Below are 24,390 nucleotides of genomic sequence, written 5' to 3' on the forward strand. Positions count from 1 at the left end.
ATACGAATTTTCCATTTGGAAAAAAACACACGAAGAAGACACGAGGGAGAAAGTAAATAAAAGAAATGGCCATAGTCGTTAAAGTGAAAACAATGATAGGGAAACGAGAATAATAGTCATTGTCGAGTGCCAACTACGGAGGGACTTATTCGCCCCGTTTCCTCCGTCGTAGACTTTGAACATAATATGCTTGACTCCCTACGAAATGATTAATTATATCAATCATTAATTTCCTCCGTCGTAGACTTTGAACATAATATGCTTGACTCCCTACGAAATGATTAATTATATGAAAAAAAACACGAAGAAGAAAGAAAAAAGAAACACTAGGGAGAAAGAAAAAAATATAAAAGAAATGGCCATAGTCGTTAAAGTGAAAACAATAATAGTCATTGTAGAGTGCCAACTACGGAGGGACTTATTCGCCCCGTTTCCTACGTCGTAGACTTTGAACATAATATGCTTGACTCATAGTCGTTAAAGTGAAAACAATGATAGGGAAACGAGAATAATAGTCATTGTGGAGTGCCAACTACGGAGGGACTTATTCGCCCCGTTTCCTACGTCGTAGACTTTGAACATAATATGCTTGACTCCAAACTGCCACAGTGCCAACTTCCAAGGAATCGCTGTGGCTGCGTGCTGTTTTAAGGGGAAGAGTCGGCAACCTGGTTCTGTGCATTGTCTTGAAGTTATTTTCCGTTTCTTCAGTGATACCTAGTTTCGGATTAGAAAAATGAGGACGGAGACTCTCCTACTGCGCCTGCTGCTTTCGTTATTGTATTTGGTGTTCGCTGATGCAGAGTGTCCAATGGACCTAAACTATGTCCGCAAATTGCAGTGGGACAAGGCTTCCTGTAAATCGGCCAATATCGGCGACAGCGATAACCCTTGCTGCCAAACATTGCTGAGTTTGTTCGGCGTAGGGATCGCTCAGTATTTGAGAGATACATCCATGTTCGAGCTTCCCAGCAATGCCTCTGCCGTCTCCTGTCTCGAGCTCTTTCAGCAGCAGCTAGACTCTCTGGGTCTCTCGCCACACTTGGTGTCAATCTGTTTGAAGAATAGTAAGTTTGTATCGAGCCCATTGATCTGCGCTGGCATACAAACCAAGCAGGACTGGATGCGCAAAGTGGGAATTACTCCACTGGACTCTGCTTGCAAAGGCGACCTCTCAGATCTGGCAGCTTGTCAGGCATGCAAGGATAGCGGAGACCTTGTTGAGAGAGAGCTGGTAAAAATGTACACAAACTTGACAAACGTGGTAACCGCTAAGAGATGCTACTATTTCACTTGTCTGTATGCCGCTGGAGTGGCTAATGAATTCGGCCCCAAAACCCAAAGCACTGCTCAGTGTGCCCTCATGCTGCCCTTCGTCCAGACCACGTCGCGTGGCCGAGTTATGGCCTACTGTGTCATCGGTGCTGCTGCAGCCCTCCTGATCTGCGCTCTCGGGCTTCTGTATTGTTGGTGGGCGAGGAAGAGGAGTCGTAAGCTTGAGCCCAGGGGATTTGCGAGGCGGAATGAGGAACATCTGAAATCCTCTGTGAAACCCAACACGGGTGCAGTTTGGTTTGACATTGAAGAGATCAAGGCCGCCACTGATAATTTCAGCGAAGCCAATCTCATCGGCCAAGGGGGCTTCGCTACTGTGTACAGGGGAACGCTTCCGGACGGTCGGCGGGTTGCGGTGAAGAGAATCAGAAATTGCACTCCGGAATGTGATTCTGAATTTCTGAACGAAGTGGAGGTCATCAACAGCATTAGGCACCGGAATCTAGTGGTTTTGAGAGGCTGCTGTGTCGCCAGCAACGACAGGGAGGGGCACCAGCGGTTTCTGATATACGATTACATGCTCAATGGAACTCTCGATGACCACATCTTTGGAGAAAAATCCAAAGCCCGGCCTCTGAGCTGGTCGCAGCGAAAGAACCTAATCCTCGGGATTGCCAAAGGGTTGGCTTATCTGCACGACGGTATCGAGCATACCATTTATCACAGAGACATCAAACCCACTAACATTCTGCTGGATGATGAAATGAATGCTTGCGTGGCAGATTTTGGTCTGGCAAGGATCATGGCTAAGGAAGAAGGAAAATCACACCAGACGACGAGGATAGCGGGGACGCACGGCTACTTGGCTCCTGAATACGTTCTCTATGGTCGACTTACTGACAAGAACGATGTCTATAGTTTCGGTGTTGTGTTGTTGGAGATCATGAGTGGCAGAAAGGCTCTGGACACCTCTGCGGACTGCGCCTCTCACTATCTTATTACAGATTGGGCATGGAGACTGGTGAAAGAAGGCAGAACCAGTGAAATAATAGACGAGAGAATCCGGCAGAGCGGGGCAGAGCGTCTGATGGAGAGATTTGTTTTGGTGGGTATTCTATGCGCGCATGTTATGGTGGCATTCAGACCTGGAATGGTGGAGGTCGTGAAGATGTTGGAGGGAGAAGCAGAGATCCCTGAAATTCCTGACCGCCCTTTGCCGCTTATGCGTCATGGAATATCTAGCCTTACAGTACAGGAATCAAGCAGCTCCTTAGTCATATCTGTTAGCGCTTAATCCTACTCAGGCAGATTCTTAAGAGCGTAACTCGTAAAAGCGCAGATATTATTATCTAGGCAGACTTCTATGTCAACTCAAATTATATCTCAGGTTTTTTTTTTTTCACAAGAAAAATACGCTATCTTTTATATATTAAAAAAGGGGAGTACATATACATAGATCTTTGTGCTTTCTCCTGTTCCTTAGTCTTACAAAAATGAGTAGCTCTTTCCACCTATCTCTTGCATATAGCATATTGGTTAACTTCGCAAAACAAATTATATCTGAGGGTTAATTTAGCTTTAATATATTAAGACCAGATCAGATCACAAGTAATTTGTAGAGTTTGTATTCATTTTTTATTACCAATAATATGTAGGTTTTATATTTATTTTTATAAAAATAAAAAAAATTGTAATTATTTTAAATTTTGGATTTTTTTAAATAATTTTATAGGATAAAAATAATCTTTATTTTGAAAGCGTGTGGAATGATTTGTGAAGGAGTTTTTTACTTAAACGTTTGGGATTTCAAAGTGAGTCCATCATCAGGAACCCTTAATATTTTGAGAAAATTTAATGTAAAAAAACTAATCATTTATATGTATTTACGTGAATATTCTTTCGGAAAAAATTAATTTTTATAAGCAATAAGAAAATCATTAAATTATATGCTAAACATTTAAATAATTAAAATGATGATTTCACACTAAACACATAAACATATAAATAATAAACATACAATATACCTCATACAATAATAACTTTCTTTAACTAATCTTAAATCATTTCTTTTCAAACACCTCATAAACACTAAATATTCAATAAACTAACAAAATCATTCTTTATAACCATCCCTCTTTATAAACATGAAGAAACTACACAAGCTAACATAATTTCATTAGATTAAAAATGAATTTATTAAATATTTACAATAATGAATAAACTATTAAATGATATACAATGATAACTAAATAATTTTTCAAAAATAAAATAAAAAAAATAAACACAATTTAAATAGGGCTCATCATTTATTAAAAACATATTTATAAAAAAAACAAAAATTAAATTAAACACAATTTCATTAGATTAAAAATGAATTTATTAAATATTTACAATAATGAATAAACTATTAAATGATATACAATGATAACTAAATAATTTTTCAAAAAAATAAATAAACACAATTTAAATAGGGCTCATCATTTATTAAAAACATATTTATCAAAAAAATAAAATTAAACACAAATTTAAGTAGGTCTTATCATTTATTAAAAACATATTTATAAAAAAAATATATTTTCTACATTTAATTAAATAAAATTCCTACATACAGTAATAAAGTAATATATTAAATTAATAAGGATTATGCACATTATTACAAATTAAATTAATTAATACAATTTAGTTGAAGTCGGAAACGTTGGGTAAAAAATTCCTTCACAGGTTATTTCACACTCTTTCAATATACTCCATCACATGTCATTCCACACTCTTTCAAATATACTCCACCTATATAGACTGATTATTCAAAATCTTTATTTTGTTATAAATTTTTTATATCAAACAATTTTTATTTTTTTTTCTTTTTACTTGATCTTATATAGAGATTTAAACTTTTATTCTTATAATTTATATATTAATCATAAGCAGTTAAACTATTTTATAAGATAAAATTTTAATTCCACAATATTTTTTTCTTGAAAATCACAAATAATTTAAAAACCAACTCAAACTGGCCTTAAAAACCAACTCAAGCTAGCCTTATAATAAATGTATAAAAATTAACATAATTATATACTATGACATAAGATCTATGATGATTATTAATTGTGCCAAATTTATAAAATAAGTATATTAAACAAAATAAAATAAATTAATAAAAGACATACACACCACTTAAATTATATAAATTAAATAATTTATAAAAATTAATGTCCATGAAATATAAAAAAACAAAACAAAAAAATCTATATTTTACTAATTTTGTAATATGGTAAAAATTTACAAAATAAATATATTATAACAAAATAAAATAAATTAATAAAAATATACACCCAACTTATGTAAATTAGAACAATTATATAAATTAAATAATTTATAAAAATCAATATTAGTGAAATGGAAAAAACAAAAACAAAAAAATCCATATTTTACGAATCCAACTTACATTTAAGCTGTGTGTAGTTATTCAAGGACTACAGTAATTAACAATTTTTAGTTTAACTTGATTGTCCAGTGCGATAAAAATTAAAAACACTTAAATATGTAATTTCTTTTTGGTTTGGGGGTATTTTATGTTAATTGCGGATTTCTGGAATATTTGATAATCAAATGAATGTGGGTGTAGTTAATTATTTGATTATAAATGTGGGTGCAGTTAATTATTTGACTATGAAGGTTTGATTGCTAAATATTTTGAAAATCAACAAAATCATGACATGGTCCACCCTGCAAAGATAGTGAGTTCTAGATGTAAAATGATTGTTATTAGATGTCCACGGTTCAAATACTTTTTTGAATAATAATTGCTATTAGATATCCACGTGGATCCATATATACATTTTTAATTAACTTTTGTAGAAATTTAAGAGCACATAGAAAATTATGCAAATATTCATCACTAGAGGCATCTTCCCAAACAAAGAAATAGATGATAAGCTACAATGTTGAAAAGCACTGCCAGCTGCAGCACTTGTTTTTCGTATTCTTTGCATTTTTGGTAGCCAATGAAATTTAATTAATGAAGTGTACAGTTGTAATCAACTCTGCAAATAAATTGAATTGCAAAATATCAATTCAATAACTTAAAAAATATTTCTACATTGTATGCCTGGAAATAGTTCAGAAAAATGATCTGTATGGTGGCGTATTGCTTTTCTAGAGGAAGATAGAGATGTGTAGTGGATCATGCAAATTACAAATAAGAATCACATAGAATTGAAACCTATAGCATCTAGTGCTCCACTGCACTCAAACACACCAATTACCTACTCTATTGCGCACATTATAGAGAAGATTGCCTGTAGTTGCTCTTTCAATTTTCGCAAGCTTTTGGGTTTTGGATTTCACATCTGGTGTTTGAAAAGTCGACATGATATTACCGTGGAAGTCGTCATTTCCAGGGATGACCCAAACCTATCTCTCTTAACTCTCTTATTGACTGCTTTCTTGTTGACGTTTCTATCGCTGATATTCCTTCTTCACGGGCCCTTGGAGCACAGATGCCCGAACAGGGTTTATCATGACTTTCATCCTCTCTCTCAACATTCGGGGTTTGGGGGTTGCCCCGAAATTTTTGGCTCTCAAGCAACTCTTCCTTTCTATACATCCTTATGTAATTCTCCTATAGGGAACCATGCATTATGTTCCTCATGTTATTCAATATTTCCGGAAAATTTTATCGGACTGGCATATCGCTGCCACGACTGCTGCTGGTCTATTTGGTGGTCTTGTGGCCTTATGGGACCCTCGATGGGTTAAGGTCAAGGCCTTCAAATGTTTTGCTGGTACCCTGCTTGAAGGATATATCCGTGGACTGAGTGGTCATGTCGACATTGTGAATATGTATACCCCCTATAGGGATAGGCTTGTATTTTGGGACAAGCTGATCTCATCTGGGATTATGGAGCTAGTTTCTCTCATCATTGCGGGGGACTTAAATTGCACTATTGGGCTGGACAAAGTTTGGGGCCGGTCCAGGAAAATTGACCCACTGGCGGGGATGATACGCGACGCGATAATGGATCACAATTTTGTTGATATATGTCCAACAACAATGGCTCCTACATGGGATAATGGTAGAGTGGGGATGGCGTATGTTGCAAAGCGGCTGGATCGGTTCTTACTGCATGAGGAGATGGTGGAGCGTCTAGGTGAATTACATGTTGGGGTTATAAGTAATTTTCTATCTGATCATCGGCCCATTACTTTACAATGGAGGAGGGCGGATTTTAGACATGGCATGCCTTTTAAATTCAACCGGACTTGGTTGGATGACTGGGATTTCAACACATTGGCGCATTCTATATGGACCCGTGATAGTGACCGAGGGCCATCTCCCATGGTTCACATCCTGGATAAGCTGGATATCCTTCGTGGGGAGGTTAAAACATGGCAAAAACACAAGACTAAGAAATTACATAAGGAATTAAATGACATACAACATGAACTGGATGCTCTACACCCCAGATGACTTCTAATTGTCTGCTTGAATCTACCCAGAATCGTATTCAGGCATTAGAACTCAAGAAGAAGCAGATTCTATCTACCGAGGAAGCCACCTAGCACTTGAAGAGCAGGGATTTATGGATCAATGAAGGGGACCGAAACACTAAATTTTTTCATCGTTATGCAAATCAAAGGCACAAAATAAATTCTATCTGGGAAATAAAGGATGCTGATGGACATTGTATTCAGTTGCAGGAGGATATTTGTAAAGTTGTTGTCACCCATTTTTGGATGGCTTATGGCTGTAATGAGGGGATTGAAGTGGAGGATATTTTATGGGGGGTTGATCCATATCCCACTATGTATGATGATGAATCAAACACGTCACTATTTAAAATGGTCACTGAATATGAGCTCCATGGGGTTCTAAAATCCTTCAAAGGCGATAAGAGTCCGGGACTGGATGAGTGGACGGTGGAACTATTTACTCACTTCTTTGATCTCTTTAAATGTGACCTCTTGGACATGGTGGAGTCGAGGGTCACGGGGGCCATTCACCAGCATATAAATTCCACTTATATTGCTCTCATCCTCAAGCGGCGCCCATCTTCAAGTTTCTCAAATTATAGGCCTATATCACTTTGTAATCTCATCTACAAAGTCATATAAAAAACTATTGCAAGCCGTATGCGGAGTACATTATCACTCTATATCTCACCAAAACAGTATGGCTTCCTTTAGGACAGACAAATACATGATTTTGTTGCTAATGCTCAAGAATGTATGCATTCGATTCATACAAAACATCTAAATGCCACCATTATGAAGGTGGATTTACAGAAGGCATATGACTGTCTGGACTGGGGATACCTTAGACTGGTTCTTCATAAGATTGGTTTACAACCGAGATGTGTGGCTTGGATTATGGCATGTGTTGCTAATGTAAATTATGTTGTAATCATCAATGGATATCCAACACATTTCTTCAGGGTTGGATGGGGACTTCATCAAGGTTGCTCACTTTCCCCACTCTTATTTATTTTGGCAATGGATGGGTTGAGTCTGCACATCAATAAAGCGGTGGTGAATGATCAGTTCCAGGATTTGCACATGGGAAACAACATCAAAATTTCTCATGGTTTCTTTGTTGATGATGTGTTTATTATGGGTATGTTAAATCAATTTGCATGGCTGACTCTTTTTCATGTTTTTAAAAATTTTGCTAACGCTACTGGTTTGCATATGAATCTACAAAACTCCATTGTTTATCATGGATTGTGTGATATGGAGACTATTGTCTGTATAAAAAGCCTATTTGGTATCAAACCATGCAACTAGAGGATTGTCGATTGGCAATGAATCATGGACTGTTTTTACAAAAGGATATTCAGATGGGAATTTAGATGTTTGTCATTGGGAGGTCGCGTTATCCTTACCCAAGTTGTTCTCATGTAACTAGGGGTATACTGGGCTCACCTTTTTCATATCCTACTCACCATTATTAACAGTCTTAATCGAATCATGGAAAATTTCATATGCTGGGGGAGGCTTGGGGATTATGAATATTCGACGCTTTGGATGGTATTTACTAATCAAATCTTTATGGAGGGGTATATTTGGGGTGGGTACTTGGAGTAGGGTGATTAGACACAAATATCTAAAGGAACACGACTTTCTGTTTTGGTATCGGAAAGGCACTATAGGTTCCTCGAATGGCTTGGCAATCTAGCTTAGCTTCCATAAGATTGGTAAAACTTTTCTACAACATCTTACCTGGTCTATGGGGTCGGGCCACAGAATCCTCATTGGCGCTGACCATATTCTGGGTGTTGGAATTGAATGCAACATATCTGAGGCGCTCATCCATTGTTTAACTGGGCGCGGTATATATTTATGGAGTCAAGTTTTATCATATTGGCAAGGTCCTTGTCCTATTTGGAAAAGCGTTCAAGAGATGGGACTGGTGGGGCAAATGGAGCTAGAGTGGATCCGGATTGGTGCAAGCATGAAAATTCTTGATATATGCCATGAGGGGCAATATGACAATATTGTATGGACAAGGAAGATGAAGGCAAGGAATATCATAGTTGCTGATATTTATAATACCCTCTATGGTGGGGAGGCTCAGCATGGGGCAAATCCTGTATTATACGCTCTCTGGAAGACCAAAATTCCTATCAAAATCATCCTATTCTCCTGGCTGGTTTATCAAACCAAAAATCTCACTTGGGAAAATCTGCAAAAGTGACGGTGACATGGTCCTAGCTGCAAAATGGAAGTGGAAAACAACAATCATATGTTTCTCAAGTGCCATCGCACGGTTCAGGTATGGAAAAAACTGGCATCTCAATTCGGCTTTCCTTATATTCAATATGACAACATTGTGGATTGTATGACGTGGTGGAGTACACAGAAGTTATCATGGAGGATCATTCCACTTTTTCTATTTTGGGCTATATGGAAATGGCGGAACAAGTGTATTTTTGAGAATTCCATTGAAGACTACATTTTGGTATATGAGCACACAATATCTAATCTCTCTATGATCACTTCTCTTGACTCTTGCAATAAAAAAACACAACACAAGCGAACTAAGCCCCAGCTGGAGTGTCCAGTAGGATTCTTCGATGGTGTAGCGCCAAGGAACATTTGTGGTTGTGGATTTTGGATAGCCATATCAAAAGAATTGGAATACATGATTCACTAGAATGCGGGAAGTGACACAAATACTAGGGTTGAAGCAATGGCCTTGTGGGGTCTTTTATGGTTCACAAACTTCCTCAATATTCTTGATATACATATTTTTGGGGATTCTAAGATTATTATTGATTAGGTAAATAGTTGTGCAAAAGTCAACAATCCACCGCTCCTTAGATGGTTATGGAGAATTGACCATCTGTGGACTCACTTCAATAATTCAACAATTATGCACATAGGCAGAGAACATAACCAAGTAGTTGATGAACTTTCAAAGAGGGGCCTATAAGGTAATCTTGGTGATATGCACATTGAAATAATTTTGGGACACAATGTTTTAGATGTTGTGGAATTTCCTTTCCCTGGGTAATTCCTACTTTCCCTTTTTTTTTGTATATTTTTGTGTACATTTTCTTTTTCTGAATCTGCTGGCCACCTAGATTAGATGGAAAGATATGAGGAGCTATTATGATACACTATGTATATTCTCATTGGCCACATTGCTGGTTGATTTACTTCTTTCTATCTTCTTCAAAAATTCTAAACTATTTTGCTTATCAGACAAATGATTGTTCATATGATGTATTTAGTGTTATATGGTTTTTTCGGATTGGGAAGCATGTAATGCTTTCCCAGATGGTTTGTATGTTGTAATTGGATAAGGATAAATGATGTCTATATCTGTATTTTGATCCTATATTATAATACATTATGCTTTTTTCGTACTACCATATATCTATCTATCTATCTATCTATATCTATAGATATATATATATATATATATATATATATATATATATATATATATATATATATATATTATAAACTTATATTAATTATTTTAATATAATTTTTAATTAATATAATATTAAAAATTAATGTCCATGGGTCTTGGATAGACGGTGATCGGGTGCTCTGTTAAGGCACTCTATGATGTGAAGTCATCGGTTCAATTCCCCACCCCAATTGGGGTGATATGTTGGACATGGTGAACATGTAGTCATACCAAGTTTACAAAAAAAATATTAAAATTAATATAAAAAAGTTATAAAATAAAATATTTATGAAATATTTTAAATGAATTGTGGTTTTTGGGCAAGTGGCATTGTAAAACCATGGTATTGTAACAAAACTTCTTTACAAGTTAATAATATCGATGGTGAAATGAAGTAAATGTTCATTGTTAAGAATCTTGTTATAATTTAAATATGTTATAACAAAGCCATGTATTAACATCGTATTGTAACAAAGTCTTAATTATTATAATACTTGGCTAAATAGATTTTTTTTTAGATTTTTTATTTTTTAGTATAATTTTTATATTTGATAATTCAATTTAAAACCACAAAAAAATATTCATTAACCAATTAGAAAAAAACAATTTATATTTTTACAAATTAAAACATATTTTTTATAGTTTAATATTTTTTTTTTTTCAAAATTTCAAAACTAATTGAAAATCAAAGTTTTTTGACAATCAAAAACAATATAATTATAAAAATTTGTGATGTATGTGATGAAAAAGCATATTGACTGATAATGATTTTATAGCATATATTATATTTGGTTATTTCAAAGTAGATTTAATGTTTTAAGAGTTATTAGGATTGTTTGACATTTTAATGGTAATATTATGTCATATTCCAACATTAATGATTGAAAATTAAATATTTTAAGTATTAATTATCAAATGTTATTTTGTTAATATAATCATTCTACTATTTTCATGATGTGAAGGCTCTTTATTTACAAGTGTTTTGAGGGAGGATGTTGGTACTTGTTATTTTCTTTTAAAGTTTATGTTTCGTCTTAAATTTATTGAAAAGAAAATGGTAATAATTGGTTATTAAAAATTACCTATAATTCTAACAATTGAATAGGATTTGAATAAAAAAAATTGTGAACATTTACACAATAACATTTATTAATCAATATAGTTTTTGGGGTTTCCTTTGACAAAACAATTATATATAGTATAATTGCTTTTGATGTAAGTTCATTAGGCTAGGTTGAATAGTGGGCATCCTGCATCAAAAAGATTTTGTTAATCAATATTGGGGTCTTGGCTAAGATTGAAACTTGGTTAACCCACTTAGTGTGCTTGTAGGAAGTTGCGTTAGGCTCAAGAGTATAGGAGAAGTCCCTTTGATTCAACCTTGAGGCTCCTCGGTGATTGGGGGTGAGTATGCTCATTCTCCTTATACCAAAGAAAAAAAAAAAACATTCTTAACATGTATTTTGCATCATCTATATACTTAATTTCTAACATTATTTAGTGATAAGTCATGATGTCTTGTGTGAATTGGGTCTAACACAAGTGGTTGTGGGATGGAGCATTATCCGTCCCATCCAAATTCTATTCTTGTAAGTGGCATGCTAATCTCTTATTGATTATATTGTTATAATGGATTTGAATAATATTGTTAACTTAACTTTGTGCCATAAATGAAGTAAGTTTACTCTCGGTATGATCCTCATTATGAGGGGAAGTACCAAGGGGTTTTCCTAGGTGTTGTAACCTAGAAAAAAAATTCAAGGTCTCCCTTATGTAAAACATTATCTTCAAGTTTTCTTCATTTTTTGTTAGAATATGCATTTTTTAGTTTGAATGGGAGAAATTTGTAATGTGCATAATGTTGGCATGAGCTAGATAATGTTAAAAGTAAAAATAATAAGTTAGCCTTGTAAATAAATAAATTTAGATCGATCTTAAGTTTAGTTATCAAGCATCAAGAGGGTGTTGAAAATGCAACAAGATGATGGAGCTTAGTGAAAAGAAGTCGCCTTCACTAAGTGGGCCCGCAGGCTATTTTTGGTGCAAAGTCTATTTTTAGACATATGGATCATGGTCTATGAGTTGCAGGATGCTATTTGTGGATGATTGGTCATGTTGGTAAAAATAGACGGACTTCTATTTTTAGACATATGGGCAGAGTCTATTTTTAGACTGCCAGGCTAAAAATAGAACAGTCGAATATTATTAGATCTTAATAATATTTGGACTATAAACATTATCTTATTCTCTTGGAGCACTTCAGTTCGAGCTACGGATGTGGCACATGCAGCTGTCAAAAGGAAATACACCTTTTTTATGGGTCAGTTGAACTATTGCATGATGGACTTCAGTTAGAACTCAAGTGATTGAGTTTGGTGGAGTTGATTGAGGAGTTGATGGAGCTGTGTTCAGTTTGACTTAGTTGAACTAGTTGTATTTAGTCTAACTGCAGAATACACTAGTGATGAGTGATGTGAATTAATTATTAATTAATTCACTAATTATTAACTCATAAATCAACTAAAGAATACATTAGTTAACTCAGTGCATGGACAGTTCAGTGGAGACAGGTGTTAGAGGTGGAGACTACTATCAGTTGTGACTATAGCTGTGCATGAGATTTGCACAATCAGTGATTGAGATTGCTAATGAGGATTGCACAGTACAAGCAAGGAAAACGAGCTTGGAAAGTAATCATTCTCACTTTGGATTGTGCAGTAGAGGCAGACAAACAGTGGAGGAGATTTGAACCTGTGACTTATTCGGATCTGAGCTAGTTTGTGTGTAGCAGGTGGAGATAGTACTGAGTACTTGTGAGGAGTATTGTACTATGTATTGTTACATGTTCTCAATCATTATAATATACAGATAGTTCAGGGTTTTCAGTTGTATGCTTTCCCCATTACATATTGTGTTAATGTGCCCCTGCGATTGATGTTTCATTGTTTTTAATTCCGCAAGATTGATGATCAACGTAGAGGAGGTTATGTATTATGCATGCATTCCGCAAATAGTGTATAATCAGGATAATCTATGTGAATAAGAGTCATATTATTCAAAATTTCTACATGGTATCAGAGTAGAGTTGATCATCAGATCTATTATTCAGAAAGTGATTACATTTTATTTCTTCAAGCAGAGTCTGTAATCGGGCCAGGTAGCCTCTGGATTCATCCTTCTTTTGGAATGTGAGATATCCAGTAAAAGCCCGTACAGTCAATCTCTGTACGAGAAATACTTTGTTCTCACGAATTTTAGATCAGAGGCGGTTGAGTTTTGAGCTGGTGGAATTCAAATTTGTAGCAGTGTTTTCTTGGTGTCAAAGTTGAAATGTATTTCAACAGATTGCGATTGGAGTATGCTCTTGAAAGCAGCTCGAATTATATTGCATGGAAAGACAGGATGGAGGTCGTGTTAGATGACAATGGGTTGAAGGATTTCATAGAGGTTGAGGTCCCAAAGCCTACTGATGCTACTCAAGTTGAGGCTTGGCAAAAGAAGACAACAAAGTGTCGAAGGATTCCGTTGGAGGGCATGAAGGATCACATTGTATCCAGCCTGCATGGAAAGGCTTCTCCATACTTGATGTGGAAAGCGTTGACAGATTTATTCCAAAGCAAGAGCAAACAGAGGAAGTTGGCGCTCAAGGATAAACTCAGAAACATTAAGTGTGAGAAGGGAGACAGTATGCCCAAGTATCTCACGAAGTTCACCCAGTGTTGGGATGAGCTGGGAAGTGTGGGGGTGACTATTGATGATGAGGACTTGGTGAACTTGGCTCTCCTTGGTCTTCCGAAGAGTTGGCATTCTTATGAGGACTCTGTCAATGGTCGGGAGAAATTGCCAGGATGGGAGAGACTTTGGTCCGATCTTGTGCAGGAGGAGATCAGACGGAATACCAGGGACGAATCTTCATCAAAGGCATCTGATGAAGAAAATTGCGCTTTGGCTGCCAAAGCAAAGAAAGGGAAGAACAAGAAAGCTTCTCATTCCGGTGTGAAAGGCAAGAAGCAGGATATGTCAAAGGTGAAGTGCTTTCACTGTCACCAACATGGACATTATGCCACAAATTGTCCGCAGAAGAAGAAAAATAAGCAAGCTGCTGGATCTGCAGTGGGAGAGGCCTTAGCCTCATAGTTTGAGCTGGATTTTTCGTTGATTGCATGCTTGGTATCAAGTGTGATGGGATCGGTATGGTTCTTGGATAGTGGTGCGTCTTTTCACATGACAGGAGATCGAGATTTGTTTTCTGATCTGGATGAGAAAGATCTTGGAGTGCACATCGAGATGGGCGATGATGGTAGATACAGTGCGACTGGTATCGGTACCATTTCCTTTGAGAGGGAGTCTGGTAAACTCTTTGTATTGAAGGAAGTGATGCATGTTCCAGGATTGAAGAAGAATCTTATCTCTGTGGCGATGTTAGAAGACAAGGGATATGATGTTGTTTTTAGTGAGGGAAAGGCTTTCCTGCGCAGTAAGACAACTGGAGAAACTCGGAAGATAGGGGTTCGAGTCAAGAACCTTTATCAATTACATGTAGATGATTGCGTAGCAATGGCATGCAAGGTAGAAGGATTGGTGAGCCGGGATGATGGCGAGCTGTGGCACTGGAGATTGGGCCACCTTCACCATGGAGCCTTGAAGATACTGCAACAGATTTCTATTGGGCTTCCTAAAGGCACTCTTGCGCAATCGGATCAGTGCAAGGGGTGTACTCACAAGATACTTGGCATGAGTACACTCGAGGAGGCTTATTCTGGTAAGAGGCCTTATAGTTCCCATTTGAGGATTTTTGGTTCTAACATTTACATGCATGTCACGAAGGATGCCAGGAACAAGTTGGAGCTGACCGCAGAGGTTGGGATATTTGTGGGGTAAACTGATACGCCCCACAACTATCGTGTGTATTTTCCAGACAGTTGCAAGACTGTTGTGCGACGGGATATCAAATTTCAGGAGGAGAAAGCCATGAAGTGTTTGCTTGAGAGGGAGCCACACTTGCATGCAGGTGAGGAGCTATTAGTTCCTAAGGATGAGCTTCAAGACGTGGATCAGCCACAAAATGAAGTTCATGGAGTGGAAGAGACCACTCATGCAGCGCCAACCATCAGAGGGCGAAAGCACATTACAGAAGATGAGCGACTGGCTCAAGATGCAGAGAAGGTTGTAGGACCACCTACAGGCCAACGCAGACAGAGACAGTCACCTGATCGGTACACTGGATACATGGCTCTTGTGAGAAAATGTGTCGTGACTGAGCCATCCTCTTTCGAGGAAGTTGTGGAGGATCCCGCATGGGTAGATGCCATGGTGGAAGAGTATGATTCGATTGTCAAAAACAGTGCATGGGAGATTGTCCCAAGACCGGAAGGGAAATCAGTGGTGGGTTCGAGATGGATCTACAAAGTGAAGCAGGCAGCTGACGGGAGTGTGGAGAAGTACAAGGCAAGATTTGTTGCCCGAGGCTTCTCACAGATAGAGGGGATCGATTATGAGGAGACCTTTGCACCTGTCGCAAGGTATTCTTCCATACGGACGATTCTTGCTCTCTCAGCGCAGATGGGGTGGCACATTCATCAGATGGATGTGAAGACTGTGTTCCTCAACGGAGTCATTGAGGAGGAGGTGTACATAGAGCAGCTCGAAGGTTTCGAGATCTTCAGTAGCGAGTCGCATGTGTGCAGGCTCAAGAGAGCGTTGTATGGGTTGAAATAAGCACCTCGTGCTTGGTACACACATATAGACAGTTATTTCATCGGACTTGGATTCTCCAAGAGTGAGGTGGATCCTAACCTATACCAGATTGTGGTGGAGGGTAAGTTGCTTATCATCGTACTTTATGTATATGATTTGATTTTGACAGGTGATGAGCTGTTGATACTTTCATGCAAGGAGGATCTTGCTAGGGAGTTTGAGATGAAGGACTTTGGCCTCCTTCATTATTTCCTGGGATTGGAAATTTGGCAGCGCAGTGATGGACTATTTGTTTCTCAGGGTAAGTATGCTCGGGAGATACTGGAGAAGTTCAACATGCATGGCTGCAAGCCTGTTGATACTCCTCTTCCTGGAGGTTGGAGGAAGGAGGATGCTACTTCAGTGGAGGTAGTGGATGCCACTGTTTATCGACAGTTGGTGGGGTCACTTATGTATCTGGTCAATACACGACCCGATATATGCTATGTTGTTAACCAGCTTTCACAAGCTATGGTTAAGCCAACCAAGCTCTTCTGGAAGGCAGGCAAGCATGTATTGTGTTATCTCAGAGGCACATCGAGATATGGATTGTGGTACAGACATGAGGATGAGGTGAAGCTATGTGGCTTCACAGATGCAGATTGGGCAGGGAGCCCAACGGACAGAAAGAGCACATCTGGAGGGATCTTCAGTATCGGGTCGACAGCAGTTTCTTGGTACAGCAGGAAGCAGAGATCCGTGGCACTCAGTTCAGTAGAGGCCGAGTATATGGCAGTAAGTTTGGCTGCATGTGAGGCTATATGGATGAGGAAGATTCTGGTCGGGTTGTTTGGTTCGCACTTGGAGCCTACTGTGATTTATTGTGATAACCATAGTTGCATTAAACTCTCGGCTAATCCAGTATTTCATGATATATCTAAGCACATTGACATCAAGTACCATCATATCAGAGATTGTGTGCAGCGGAGAATCATGTTACTTTCATACATTCCAACAGAGGATCAGGATGCTGATATCTTGACGAAGGCGCTCACCAGGAGCAAATTCGAATACCACCGAGGCAGGATAGGGGTTGTAGATAATCCATATCTTGTTGAGAGGGAGTGTTGAAAATGCAACAAGATGATGGAGCTTAGTGAAAAGAAGTCGTCTTCACTAAGTGGGCCCGCAGGCTATTTTTGGTGCAAAGTCTATTTTTAGACATATGGATCATGGTCTATGAGTTGCAGGATGCTATTTGTGGATGATTGGCCATGTTGGTAAAAATAGTTGGACTTCTATTTTTAGACATATGGGCGGAGTCTATTTTTAGACTGCCAGGATAAAAATGGAACAGTCGAATATTATTAGCTCTTAATAATATTTGGACTATAAACATTATCTTATCTTCTTGGAGCACTTCAGTTCGAGCTACGGATGTGGCACATGCAGCTGTCAGAAGGAAATACGCTTTTCTTATGGGTCTGTTGAGCTATTGCATGATGGACTTCAGTTAGAACTCAAGTGATTGAGTTTGGTGGAGTTGATTGAGGAGTTGATGGAGTTGTGTTTAGTTTGTCTTAGTTGAACTAGTTGTATTTAGTCTAACTGCAGAATACACTAGTGATGAGCGATGTGAATTAATTATTAATTAATTCACTAATTATTAACTCATAAATCAACTAAAGAATACATCAGTTAACTCAGTGCATGGACAGTTCAGTGGAGATAGGTGTTAGAGGTGGAGACTACTATCAGTTGTGACTATAGATGTGCATGAGATTTGTACAATCAGTGATTGAGATTTCCAATGAGGATTGCGCAGTAAAAGCAAGGAAAACGAGCTTGGAAAGTAATCATTCTCACTTTGGGTTGCGCAGTAGAGGCAGACAAACAGTGGAGGAGATTTGAACCTGTGACTTGTTCGGATCTGAGCTAGTTTGTGTGTAGCAGGTGGAGATAGTACTGAGTACTTGTGAGGAGTATTGTACTATGTATTGTTACATGTTCTCAATCATTATAATATATAGATAGTTCGGGGTTTTCAGTTGTATGCTTCCCCATTACATACTGTGTTAATGTGCGCATGCGATTGATGTTTCATTGTTTTTAATTCTGCAAGATTGATGATCAACATAGAGGAGGTTATGTATTATGCATGCATTCCACAAATAGTGTATAATCAGGATAATCTTTGTGAATAAGTGTCATATTATTCAAAATTTCTACAGAGGGTCCAATTTACTCAATGTGCAAATATTTGTTAGAGGAGCAAAAATAAAATTTGTGTCACAAAAGATTTGATCTCTCTCAATCCTTGATATTTTTAATGTTAAAATGGATCTTTATTTTAAATTACATAATTATAGTAAAATTTGTGATTTTTTGCTACAAAATTAAAGTATTTACGAGAAAAAATAATAAATATACACACTTGAATAACCATCTAACAAATTTCCAAAGAAAAAGTCCAAAAATCAATGCAATTTAATCATAGAAAACATTAGAAAGAATGAACTTCTCCATCTAAAATAGGTGATATAGAAATAAATTAAATACTATCAAAGAATTCAAGTCCTCAAATTATGTTAATTAAAACTAACTAAAATAAAGTATAAAGATAATATGAATCAAACAACTTTAACCTAAAACATAATAACACTTTCATTGCATGATATTCAATTTTACTATAATTTTCACAAATTTCAAAGGAATTTGATCAGTAAATAGAAAACCCAAAAATATAAGCATGTTTATTTTCAAAATTCTTCACTCCTATAACCAAAATTTATATTTTTTTAAATTATCAAGTAATTAATTCAAAAAATAAATTTACCTAATTATATATTGAAATTAATTATTTTAAATTTAATAAATGAATAAAATAGAAAATCGAATTCATAATATTGATATATAAAACTTGATCATTAAATATATGAAAATTAAAAAAGTGTAATATGTAGCGTTGCTGTTGAGTATCTCTCTTATGCAAAAAGCAATTGATAGCAAAAGTTATTGTATCGAAGATAAAAATTTCCCTCATGCCAATGCATAAAGATGTTAAATTTTTTTAATTATTAAAACCTCTGATTTGCAAGGTTCCATTTGAGGTGACATTATAATAGTTCATATGTTCTTCAACTTTTGAATTTAAGTCTCTGTTTCAGAATATTAAAACAAATAAATTTGTTAAAGTTTTAAGTAGGGAGATTTTTATAATTGAATTCAAAAAGTTAATTCAATAAGTGTTTAGTTAAAACAATGAAATTTTTATTTTGCATTAAAATCATTTGTAATAAAAAATCTCACAACAAATGGCATCAATTAGATTTTGTTTGTTGTCTATATTCTTAAATAACTAATGCATTTAGAAATTCTTACAAGTCTTTACCTTGCATTATTTGACAACTTGATATTTCAAGGCCATAAATGGCTCCTACACAAGTTACCTATAGAATCAAGCTAGCTATTAAAGGTAGGTAAAAATGTTTGAAAGAAAAAATTGAATATCATAAAATTAAGCTAGCTATTAAAGGTAGGTAAAAATATTTGAAAGAAAAACATCATATAATATTAAAGTAACACATAATTAATTTTGAAAAGGCATGTTGACTAATGGGCAAAGATCTATAAAGATTTATAATGGAGGGGACATTGTTTTTTTTAATCAATACGTTATATTATTTTGAAATATGTTGTTAGTAAAAAAATAGTTAAGTTTTAGGTATTTTATATTTTTATAAAAAAAACAATAGAAATTGATTTATGAAAATCAAAAGCAATTTCTATGATTTTTTCATATATATATATATATAATTCAACTCAAATGTTGAACATCTATCTAAGGAAGTAGTATTAACATAGTAAGGAATTCAAATGAAGCAAGAGTTTAGAGAAAAAACTTAGAATGCATTTTCAAAAATATCTCTATATTGATATAGGAAGTGATAGAATATCACAAATGTGTTTGTTGAATTTTTTTTGTAGTTGTTGCAATAGTATTGAATTCCTAGTAGTAAGACTTCAAAGAGATTTTGTTAAAAAAATTTCATTATAACTTATGAATATTTCATTCAAGTAGTGGCATAATAATTTTAGATGTTTTTTTTTTTTTATATTAAGTAGATTGTATATGCTAATATTATATATATAAGTGAATCTATATATAGAGTAATTTCACAATTAAAATATGAAAAGTGTGTGTGTGTGTAAAGTTAACAACGAATATCATAAAATACAAATGTGATTGTAAATTTTTTCAAAAACTTGAACAAATTTTGTAAATTATTTTCAAAAGTTAAACATTAATTAAAAGTCAAATATGAGTTTGACACACTAGAAATGAAATTTTCATAAATATTGAGAATTGATGTGTGTATTATTATGACACTTGGTAGCATATAGAAACTTTTTGACTTTTTATTTGTAAAATAAATTTTATTTATGACAAATTTTATTTATGACCCCATAAAATTAAAAATTTCATCTATATGAACCGATAAAAAAAACAAATTTCAAAATTTATTTTTAATTTTCAAAAAAATCAATTTAATAATTTTCTTTTTTCTTAACTTTAATAAACTTTATAAATTCTTTTTAAAATTTTCAGAACTAATTGAATGTGAAAGCCTTTTGACTATAAATGATTACAATATAACCCATCGTCAAATATAAATATATAAATAATTATCATCATCTATATCTATGTATATATGTTTCCTTTTAATAACATAATTTGGCTAATTTATATAACTTATTTATACATTTATGTTTTTGGATTTTTTTTATTAAAAAATCATAAACTGAGATTTGTAGGATTTGATTAGTTGAAATTGTTGATTATTTTATTACCACATGACATAATTTACAATTTACAGAAACCTCTATTATGGGCTTTAGAATAGCTTTGTCACCTGTACTACATTAATAAGTAAATGTTGGTGCAAGGTGGGTACAAAACCATGATTCTTGTCTTATTAGTCCCTGCCGTAGGCTTGGCTGGGACTATAGTAATCGATATCGCGATGTTAAATATTAATTGAGCTACTTGTTGAGTTGCTTGTTAGCTTTCCTCATCACTTATAATCAAAGTTTTTAATCACATATGGTTTCACCATGTTATTTGGCCTCTTCCCAAGGCAAAGAAAGGCAAACCATATATTATTTACTTTTTAAAGGTGTTGTATTAATCGTATAAGTTCACAACCTAGACTAATACTAACATTAGTCTCCAGTGTTAAATGTTATGTTATATGTTATACTTGTTTGGGTAATTGGCTATGCCATATAACTTGGCTCTGCCACCTGCACACCATGCATTTCTCTGTCCTATAACTTCCACCTGCACACCATGCATTTCCACCTATAGTTCCATTGCCAGCTAATGTTATAGTTCCAGTTTCACCTAATGCTTAGCAGCCTTCACTTTTCCTGTTCTTCAGTCTTCCTATTCTTCAGTCTTATTCAGGTGGATAGGCTTCAGGCGGCGACTTCTTCAGGTGCCCAGGCTTCAGGAAATTGAATCAGGAACTATGGTCATGGGAAGCTGGAGCTTGAATTGGCTCTGCTACTGTAGCTTTAGCTCGGTCAATTTTCTACTGGAACTATTTTCAAACTGAAACTCAAACTAGGTAACAAACTATCTCTTTCATTGATGCCTCTCCTACCTTTGCTTGCTATATGTTTTTAGCATGTGAGAGACCTCTTCTTGTGGTTGTGATCTCTTTCTTCTGGTATATGTGTAGCTGTCGTTAACCTTTCCTGTATATACTCGATTGTTGTAGGCCTACAAAAGATTAAGGCCAACATCTAGTAATGGATTTGATACTGCTGAAATGGTAGTGAGACTGATAAGCTATTATCACCTTTGTAAAGGTTTGAAAATATTTGTTCAATACTGTAATCATATTGATATTCTATGGTGTCACCATTATACATATTCAGGTTTATAACTCCATGGATATATCTAGGAAAGACTGTATAAAATATCTTGAATACTATCTTGAATACAAAAATCCTGAGACACTTGAGCAAAAAATCTTGAATACAAAAATAAAAAAATCAAAATCCTGAGGCATTTAAGTTTGAATTTGAATTTCTATGAAATCAGTGCTTTGAAAAAATTTGAGATATTTGATAGTATGGATTCGATAGCCTAAAAAAACAAATATTAAATCTATACAAATTTCTTTGAAAAACTGAGATACTTAAATTCTTAAAAAGACAAATATTAAATCAGTGTTAATTCAGAAACCTGAAATATTTCATATATGCTTAGGGATGCGATCTTGGAGCGAGAGAAACATTCTATTGCAGCTCAACACACAGGAAACTAGATAAAGAAGCTAGGTTGTTCACATCATCCGGTTGTTGTGATGCCCACATCCTGTTGTTGTTCACATTGTGAGATTATCAGTGATTAGTTATGCAATTTAATGCATTATCACTAGCTTACCAGGCGTGAAATTTCTTACCAGTGAATCTCGCGACCTAAGTGCCACAGATCGATGTTAATGGTGCATTCTGCTGCTGCCATTTCCTGTTCTTCGAGGGAAGAAGGCATGGTGGATATGATCGTCGAGGCCGAAAGAAAGAAAAAGCCCTGGTGGTCTCCGCTTTTCGATATTGTTGACGAGCCAAAGCCATCCTCTTTCACCGCTTCTTCTCCTTTGTCTTCAATGTCTGCTAAAGCTGAAGCTGAAACCAACACTGTTGCAAACTCTAACCCTAAGGCGGCGAGAAGGAGCAGACTAGGATTCACAGTGGAGAAGGCACGGCTATTGCGAAAGGAGCTTCGGGCAACAGAGAGCTTCCATGACATCATGTACTATTCTGCCATCACCTCCCACCTTGCTTTCATGGACGACCACTCATCTTCCTCCGCCACCTAATTTCCTCTGCATTCGCACCCAACTGAAGCCTCTTTGCCACTATCTGCAACAGAAGCCAGCGAATCCCAATGTTTCCACAAAAGCAGGGCCTTGCTTTTGGAGGTAGGAGTGCCACACTGTGATACAAAAGCAGGGCCTTAGGCCCGAGGTTTGGGCAAGCCTCTGAACCACCTAGAAAAATTGAATGATATTCATGAAATGGATAACTTACGTAGAGGATCTTTGCTATTGCTGGTACAGAGTCTGTCTTATCAAACGCCTTTGTTGTCGCTGGTATGAAGCCTGCCTTATCGAACCTGTTTCTAGTCTGAAAAACAACAAAACGAATGGAAGAAAAGACAACGAAAAATTTGTGCCAGATCTCGTGGCAGTCATCACATTATTTGGCTCCACCTGGAATTGAAGTGTGTCAACATGCATGGTTTGTCCCATTTGATTTCAGGAGCGTTGACATATCCATTATTTTAAATATTATTTTATATTTAATGCTAATTAGTAGCTAAAGCCTCAGGTTTCTCACGAGCAGCCTCTACCTGACAGTTATAACCTTACACAGTTTTTCTTAAGCTGCACAATGACCTACAATTTGTCTTTTCGCCTTCCGAACACATGCCATCGGTTATTTACTTCTGCAGATACATGCATGCATTTTCTAGGACAAATGTCATTCCATACAAATCCATGTTTATTACATGGATTCATTCTTTTTAACTCCTCACATAATCAAGGCATTAATGCAGTAGCCACGACCGTCTGATGTTAATTGAAAATGAGAACTTCTAAGGACGTTCACAAATTAATTTGTGATGAATGTAGATAGCGGGGGCTGGGAGTTACTAAATCTAAAGCTGGGACTTGAAATTGCCTCTTTTGTCTACTCACAAGTAGCAACTGCCACATGTCATTGTATTGTATTTCAGATAATTTGTAAACATGCTTCTGAATTTCATAAATTAAAGGCGAAGTAAACATGTTTTCCATGTTAAACAAATTAACGAATATGCTTGGTGCTAATTTCATTATCTTTATTGTTTGCAATTTAAGTATAAATTAAACCAATTGTTTTTAATAAAAACTTCTAGCAATATCCATGTGGACATAACGAATGTGCTTGATGCTAATTTCATTATCTCTTGAGCTTTAATAAATTAAGTTGTGATGAATAACTTCAGGGTTCGATTTGTTGATTTTTATATTTTATAAACATCACCATCTCACCTTATTAATTCTACAAGAATGTCTTTTAGCAGTTATTATAACCTTTTATCAATTATTAATCCAGTAAGCTAATACAATCAGCTATGTGCATGTTGTACATTTGGCTAATTTTCTGGTTAGCTACTAATACAATAAGTTATGTGCATGTTGTACATTTGGCTAATTTTCTGGTTGGCTAGAATTTCTAGTTTAAGAGGGTTTTTTGGTATTGAATTTTTGTTAGAATATCGATAATCTGAAGACAATAATCAACCCGCCTCTTGTAAGATGTGGGCAGTTGCATATTGAATGCGTACTGGTCCATATTCCTTGTACAGGGCGGACTGAATACGAACTGAATGCCGTGAGGGAGATTCTGGCTTGCTTGCTATCTTCATTCACCCGAGGTAATGCAACTATATTGATTATTCTTTT

At 35.8% G+C, this 24,390-nt stretch overlaps 1 protein-coding gene and 1 pseudogene across 1 annotated transcript; both read left to right on the forward strand.

The window, feature by feature from the left end:
* Nucleotides 1-621: 621 nt before the first annotated feature.
* Nucleotides 622-2,686, forward strand: LOC149217127 (putative receptor-like protein kinase At1g11050 pseudogene; annotated as a pseudogene).
* A 19,661-nt stretch (nt 2,687-22,347) lies between these two features.
* On the forward strand, nt 22,348-22,758 carry LOC149217128 (uncharacterized; the record flags this gene model as incomplete). The annotated part of the gene is made up of 1 exon (XM_089390139.1): nt 22,348-22,758. A coding segment is annotated over one exon (411 nt), but the record flags the coding sequence as incomplete, so codon positions are not given.
* Nucleotides 22,759-24,390: the final 1,632 nt, after the last annotated feature.

This window comes from Pinus tabuliformis, chromosome 1_1, assembly GCF_031772625.1.
Source record: "Pinus tabuliformis cultivar Carrire ecotype Pingquan chromosome 1_1, CPIR1, whole genome shotgun sequence".
NCBI classification, from domain to species: domain Eukaryota; kingdom Viridiplantae; phylum Streptophyta; class Pinopsida; order Pinales; family Pinaceae; genus Pinus; species Pinus tabuliformis.